The 7650-nt window shown below is 52.0% G+C and overlaps 1 protein-coding gene across 1 annotated transcript in view; it reads right to left on the bottom strand.

Moving 5' to 3' along the window:
- The window catches only part of COLQ (collagen like tail subunit of asymmetric acetylcholinesterase), a 50926-nt gene that overhangs the window by 6898 nt on the left and 36378 nt on the right, over positions 1–7650 (bottom strand). Inside the window, exons 12-15 of the mRNA XM_045297693.1 lie at positions 5373–5512; positions 3050–3169; positions 2329–2449; positions 350–452 (exon numbers count right to left, since the gene is read on the bottom strand). Coding sequence (XP_045153628.1) covers positions 350–452; positions 2329–2449; positions 3050–3169; positions 5373–5512 — 484 coding nt within the window. The remainder of the gene's footprint in view (positions 1–349; positions 453–2328; positions 2450–3049; positions 3170–5372; positions 5513–7650) is intronic.

The following is a 7650-nucleotide window of genomic DNA, read 5'->3' as shown; positions in this document are numbered from 1 at the left end:
TCAAGGATTCACGAGGTGGGAGGGGGAAAAGAGGCGCTGATACCAAGGACTCAAGTAGGAAATGTTTTGGAAATGATGATGGCAACATATGTACAAACATGCTTGATCCAGTTGATGCATGGAATGTTCTACGAATGCCCTAAGAGCCCCCAGTAACATGATTTTTTTTTAAAGGAAGAAAGAAAAGTGAGCAGGGACCATGTCTTGGTCATCACCACCCCAGGGTCTCGAAAGGTACCAGCAGCAGGAGAGACACCTTCCCCTTTGTGAAGGACAAGGGGGCGGCAGGAGCGAGAGCCAGCCAGGAGCAGAGGGTCTAGGAGGGGCAACAGGGCGAGGGGGTTCCTACCCAGGGAGATAGGTCTCGCAGGTCAGGTGGCCAAAGTCAGAGCCGTCACAGTCCTCCACGCCCGCCTGCCGGTGGCCGTCTCCACAGTAGGCCCGGTGACAGCCTGAGAGGACACGGAAGCGCAGCTGAGAACAGGGGCGAGGCATCAGGTGTGCCTCAGCCTGCAAGGCCTTTGTGACCAGCGGGGCCCCACGGGAAGAAGTGCCATCCACAAAGCTCAGCCAGACTCCACAGACAGCAGCTGCCTGCAGACCCCGCACTGATAGGCAGTGGAAGAAGGGGAGGGAGACTCCATGCCATCCTGCCGTGCTGGACACTGAGGGACACTTAGCCCCGATACCCCGCGCCCCCCAGCACCCAGTGAGGGGAGGGTCCGGAGGGGTGGGTGCTGGCTGCAATTCCTGTCTGGAAAACTAGAGCTTCCAGACTGAGTTACACAGCTGATTGGCCCCAGCCTGTGTTTCAGGGACAGCAGGGATCCTCAGTAGGAGGTGTGGCAGTTACATAATCTATTGTCAACTTGAAACTGTTATGAGTGAAGGGGTGGGGGTTTAGCCTGTCAATCAGGTCACAGCTTGATGACCTCATTTGGAGGTGCTACGGAGATAAATAGCTCTCTGGAGGTGGGACCCATGCACACACTCCCTGTGAGACATTCCTGTTGACAAGACACATGGAGCCACGCTGAGAGCCAGAGCCCTGAAGCTGGAGCGGCCATGTGGAGACCCCTGCCAGATCTGAGATGCTTTCTACCCACTGGCCTGTGATCTTTCTGCATTTGGCATCATTGCATGTATTTCGTGAGTCTGAAGAGGAATGGAATGTATAGATTGGTATCGTACATATGGGCCAATATCGGACTTATGGACTTGATTGGGGCTGGGATGTTTTCTAAATATACAGTTACTCTATATAAAACTCTTAGGAACACAGAAGGCCCTCCGGTCTCACACAAAGGGAGGTTGGGGTGTGAACCCCATTTCCATTGTCACAGGGCACAGAGAAGCCATCAGTTCTTTCCTACGGTGACCAAAGACAGGCGGGACTCCGGGCCCCAGCAGTGCCCCAGGGATCAGAGGGTCAGCGGCAGCTGCCCCTGCCCCACGCACTGTACCTTCATCCTGCCCTGGAGCCGCTGGGGGTGGGGGGAGGGGCTCGTCCGTGGGTCTACACACCCCTGCCCTGAATCCAAGCCTGGCTCCCATCGTAGGGGCCTAAAGAATAAGTCTTGGATGAATGTAGCCGGTGGGTCCCAAGCACTACGTGCTAGAGACACTCACCATATACATTCCTGGCTCCTCTTGTCATCATTAGAGATGATGGCATCTCGGAAGACCCGGAGCAGTTCAGAGGGACACACCAGTTTACAGTGGAGGCAGTTGGTGCCCTCCCTCCCCCATCCCACGCACGGGGTGGTGCTTCTTGGCTGAGCCCAAGGCTGAGTTGGCAGCCAGCAGGGCCAGCACTCCGTCTCTGACTCTCAGGCCCGTGCTTTCTGCCTCAGCCTGCCACTTGATTCAAAATACAGACACATGGAAGCCCCACTGTCCATGAGACTGGAGGCAGGTCTGGCTGGGCCAGCTGCTATCGTCAAAAGACGTTGCTCCTGGAACCCCAACGGATAAAACCGAATCCCGAGTCCAATTCCAGGCATTTGCATCCCTTCCCCCACTATCCAGACATGAAAACCACAGCCTTTTGAGCTTGGGTTTTGCTACGAAAAGAAACCGCAAGGTTGGGAGACGGGTGGGGGTGGGAGTACATTCCTCTTTAGAACACCAGTCTTTCAGGGCAAGATCGTTTGCACCAACCCCCACTGATGAGTTTGGGTGGTGGAAGGAGAAAACTGTGGCTGTAGGGGACCCCCACAGCAACCCAGGTCTAGTCCCCCTGGCTCTAGAGTCATCTCAAACCACCACAGCTGGTGACCAGGGTCCTCCCCCGGACTCCCACCCCACCAAGACTGGGCCCCCACTCACCGATGCAGTCATCACCCATGTCGCTGTTACCATCATCACACTCCTCCCCAGGCTGCAGGACCCCATCACCGCAGGTTCCACGGTGGTCTACAGGGTCCTCCACAGGGTAGAAGGGGGTCAGCTGGCCAAAGAAACAATAGTTACTGGGAGACAGAAGGGACATCCAGGCAGCCAATAAGCAGGGCCGGGCACTAGCTCCTGGGTTCCAGGGACCCCACTGGCTTGCTGGGGCCTCTTCAGAGTTTCCTCCTCCAGACTAAGAAAGGCAGTTCTTTCCCATTGCCCAGAGCTCCGTAGATGGCAGGAAGGCTGGGCCAGCGTCAGACGGCAGCCTTCAGGTTGGGGATGTAGAGACAGGTGCATCCTTAGTTATGGGCCTTCCTCACCCAGAGACTCAGAAAGGAGGCTCCGCTGGGAGAGTTGCTCAGAAAAGATGTGAAGGAGGATGCTTATCTCTTCCAGGGAACAGGCAGCAACAGCTTGGCCCGAGACAACTACTTGGCCTTCCCTTTACATGAATGGGGAGATAGACGGAGTTCTACTCCCATAGAATTACAGTCCCAGAAGCCCACGGGGCCAGTTCTACCCTGTCTACTGGGTTGTCCTGACTCAGCATTGACTCGAGGACAGTGAGTTCCGCGGGTGGCTTGAATGGGTGTGTCCCTTTCCCAAGCAGGGTAGGGTGAGGCAGGTCCTGAAGTGTCCTCCATGGCGTACCTACCTGGATGGGGAGCCAGCCAAGGCGGTCCTTGAAGTACAGCGATCGCTGGTCTCTGCGGAAGGCGATGGCGTTTTGGGTGTTCAGCTTCTCAAGCTCCTTTTGGTTGTTGACCACAAAAATCTGCCAAGGAACACACTGGTGAGGGCGTCCGGAAGCACTTCGGAGAGCATAGCGGCAGCGCCCCTGGGGGAGATGGAATCGCCATCCTCGGAGAAGGGGGATTTGTACCCTTCCCCCTAGGGCTCCTCCTGAAGTCAGGGGATGTGTCTTGATCCTCACACCTTCCAGTCCCTCCTGTCTGAGGTTTCTGCAGGGCCTCTGGGATGGGTAGTGGGTAACGCTTTGGGTTGCTAACCACAAGGTCAGTGGTTCAAAACCAGCTGCTCCTTGGGAGGAGGCTTTCCAGGAAACCAACTAGAAAGCCCGGAGAGGCACTTCTACTCTGTCCTATAGGGGTCCTACTCTACCCTATAGGGATTCTACTCTGCCTTAAAGGAATTCTCTGCCCTATAAGGATTCTGCTCCGAACTATAGGGACTCAACTCTGTCCTACAGGGATTCTACTCTACCCTACAGGGATTCCACTCTGCCCTATATGGCCACTATGTGTCCAAATCGACCACCGGCAGTGAGGGGTTTGTTTTGTTACATCTGTACTTAGGGGTGGGAGAAGCCCTGGTGACATAATGGTTATGTGTTGGGCTGTCATCTGCAAGGTCAGTTGGAAAGCACTGACCTTTTAGAGAAAGACCCCTCTAAAGAGTGTCTTGGAAACCCACAGGCACAGTTCTACCCTGTCCTATAGGGTTGAATCAGCATTGACTTGAAGGCAGTGAGGGTTTTTTTAAAAATTGGGGAGGGGAGTTGGCTACTTATAGATAAATAGAGATATATGATGTCTTCTGTGATTAAAAAAATTAAATATTTTCAATGTTCCCAAGACTTAAGAAATAAAAAGATGATGCTGTCATCTAATCACGTTATCCAATTCATTCAGCGCCCCTGCCCCCACCCCCAGAATTTAGTGGAGCATGACCTGGAAAGTTCTTAACAGCGTCAGTCTCCTGTTCTTTGACATCTTAACTCTGGCCCGCAACACCCGGGCAGCTCATGTTTTCTTTCCTCTGGTTCTCTAACTGCAGTGGCATCGTCCTTATGTACACTTGAAATGGCTGCTTTGTCTTTTTAAAATTGAAATACCCCCTGCATGGTTTGGCTTAGTGTACTTTCAACACTATAGGTAGAATGGGTGGGTTTTCACTCAGAAATTCACCATGGTATGTATAGTGAAGCAAACCTTGGGAGCAGCCTATAAATAGCCAGCACTCAGCACTGGTTATACAAATCATAGCACAGCAGGGCCACAGACAGACGACTGTACCTGCCTTCAAGTGATGCTTACGATGGATGCATGGCCAGTGCTCATGTCAAACTAGTCCAAAGAGGGGCGTAGTGAGCACACAGGAAGGGACCACAGGGAAGAAGATCAACTAGCTGATGGCTGTGAGGGGGCGGGAAACGGGACCGTTACACTACTTGATCTATTGGGGTTTGCTTTGCTTTTAATTGGAAATGTTCTTTAGTAAGAAGCATAAAATGATACTCTAAAAGAAGGTTGAAATATGACTAGATTTCAATAGAGACAACTAGGACACATCATTTTCATACAGTCATCTCAACCAGGTTAAAAAATTCTTCTTTAAAAATACCAAGAAAATACTTCCTAAAGGGAACCACAAAAAACCAGTTTTCTTTGTTTGATTTTCCAATTTCCAATCATGAGGTGTACCTAGCGTCACGAGGGAAAATTAACGTACTAAAAAGGATTTGAAAAGCCATGAGAAGGTCAACTGGAAGGCCCTTATTGATAACTGTGGTCATTACATAACATCATCAACGTCTTGAAGACCTAGAGGTGAAGGGGTGGAGTTCAGCCTGTCAATGAGGTCACAGCCTGATGGTGCCTCCTGGTGGAAGTGGCCTTCTCACAAGGTCACCTTCCTGTTGATGCCATGTAGAGACCTCCAGGAGCCCTGGAGATGCATCCACTGCCATTGGATCCACGTGACTTTGCACGCACCAGCCAGCGATGTTCCTGCATTCTGCACCATTGCATGTAGCTTCATGAATCTGATGGGGACTTATGGACTAGGATCAGACTCATGGACTTGAGTTGGACTGGGCTGAGATGTTTTATTGATGCCTAATTACTTCTTGATAGAAAGCTCACTCTTACCCATCTATGAGTGCCCTTGGATGTGTTTCTCTAGTCAACCCTGCCTAACACAATCACCATCCTAGATTTTGCCCCCCAAAGCCTTACCACAGGGACTTGTGAGGAACTGGATCCATGCAGAGATTCCCCGTGGGAAGGGTTATTCACATTCACAGGAGGCCCGCACTGACATCTTCCTGGAGGCCCCGGAAATCCTCGTTCCCCTTTGGGTCCCATCCTAAGTTGTCCTAGAAAGGAACAGACGGCTGTGTTACTGGAGCCGAGGAAGTGAAAACCACACGGCCCCAGGAGCCGTGAGCAACCTCCCCAACAGAAAGACTTGGTCCAAGATCAGAGCATTTCAGGAGAGCGGTTCAAAGGGACATGTCTGACCTAAGAGAGGGAACAAATCCTCTTCGCATCCCTTCGTGACTCTGGGTGGATGGCAGGGGTGCTCCCAAGTCTCACTCTCCCTCCCCTCTGTTGTAGAGATGCCATGAACAGATAGTTCCCCCTTTGACTCCCTTGCAGCTAGAGCTGACCATGTCTGACAGTTCTGGCCGATGTGAAGCCAGGGAGAAGGCTGGTAACCTAAGAACGTTTTTCTGATAAGGAGAGAAACATGGTTTAAGGGAAACATAGCTTCCTACTCTTTGAGCTTCAAGACAGACAACAGGTATCTGACACAGCAGCAGCCACGTGGCAGCCAGGAAGCCACAAATTCGAGGAAAGACGTGAATAAGCAGGAAAGACAAGGGGGCCTGAGAGACATTTAAAGGCCGAATCAAAGCCAGCTGCTGTCACCTCTAGACTCTGGTTTTATGAGAAAAACAATCCTCTGTTTAAACGATCGGTGACAGGAGATGCTTGCAGATGAACACCTCAGTGCCTGATAACGTCCATGGCTTTTGATTCGTTTATTTTGTTGTTCTATCTAGGACTTTTTTACAGAGACATCTCTGGGTGTGGATTTCTTTGGTTTGTTCTGGGGGGTAAGGGAACGTTGCTGGCTCCTGGTCCTAAGAAGAGTCCGGCTGTGCCCCACAAAACGATGAGAACTGGAAACTCAGCAAGGTGGGGACCCTCAAGACGTCTGTTCTCGCGCTGGTCTTTAAAACCACGAGCCGGACCAATTCCAGTAGGATTTGGGGGTCAAGGTCCAGGCATCTGTCCTTTTAAAGCTCTCAAGATGACCCCAATGTGCCCCAAGGTTGAGAACCAGTGGCCAAGGGAAGCGTCTCTTCATAGACCAGCCACTCGCCCTCAGATTTTCCTTCACTTCATGCCCCACCTGTCCTCCACAGGGGCCTCTCCTCCCAACCAGGTTCAGACATCATTTCCTCAGGGAAGACGTCCTGGTTTCTCACACACCCATGCTCCCTTGGGAACAATGTCATCATCCCTGCTCCCTTGTCTCCCCAGCACTTAACTGTTTGTGACCCTGCACAGTGAGGCCGGTCACCTTGTCACATGTAAGCTGCACGAGGGCCGTGCTGGTGCCTGTTGTTACCACCGCTGCTTGACACGCCTGACACAAAGGAGCGCTTGCTGGTGTAGTGGTTACTCTCTGGGCTGCTTGGCGAACAGTTCAAAACCACCAGCTGCTCTGCCGGAGACCGACCGGGCTGCCTACTCCGGCGAAGAGCTACAGGCTCAGAACCTCCTAGCCTGTTCTACAGGGCTGCTACGAGTTGGCATCAACTCAGTGGCTGTGAGTGTATGTGTGTGTTGGCTCGACACATAGTAGGGGCACAGTACTCGTATGTGTCTGACGACTGAATGCGTGGATGCAGACTCACTGGAAAGACTATACCTGTGGGAAAGTTTAGATGAGTAGAAAGTCGTAGAGCAGCAATCACTCCACAGAAAGAGAGGAAAAGGGAAAGAACAGACTGCAAACAGAAACAAAAAGCAGTGACATCACTAGGAGGGGGTGTAGGGGTGCAGCCGTACCGGGGGACACTGCCCTGCAGGAGAAGGTAACACATACACACAAATATATATATATACACACACATATATAATGACAGTTTAAAAATATCCCTGTGGGATATCCATGTGGAGGAACACGTCTGATCAGGGCACACAGGAGCAAATGAAGAGGGAGGGAGAGAGAGTGGAGCACATCCTGGCCCCCCAAGCCTGAGGAAGATATTCCTGCTCAGAGCAGCCAATGCACAGAGAGGACCAAAGGGCCAGACCCACTGCGAGACAACATCGCTAACTGACCCATAGCACTACCGGGGACGATACTGGAGAGACAGTGCGGGGAATTGCACCTGATCTGACCCCACCACACCGAGGTGAAACACTACGGGTGTGCAACAGAACAGCAAGGGGAACAGAGCAAGGAAGTCCCCAGGGAATATCAAAAATAGACTTTGGG

This window comes from Echinops telfairi, unplaced genomic scaffold (assembly GCF_000313985.2).
Source record: "Echinops telfairi isolate 266 unplaced genomic scaffold, ASM31398v2 ScPeMD7_7420;HRSCAF=8458, whole genome shotgun sequence".
In the NCBI taxonomy this organism is placed as follows: domain Eukaryota; kingdom Metazoa; phylum Chordata; class Mammalia; order Afrosoricida; family Tenrecidae; genus Echinops; species Echinops telfairi.
This window is presented reverse-complemented; position numbering and strand designations above follow the sequence as displayed.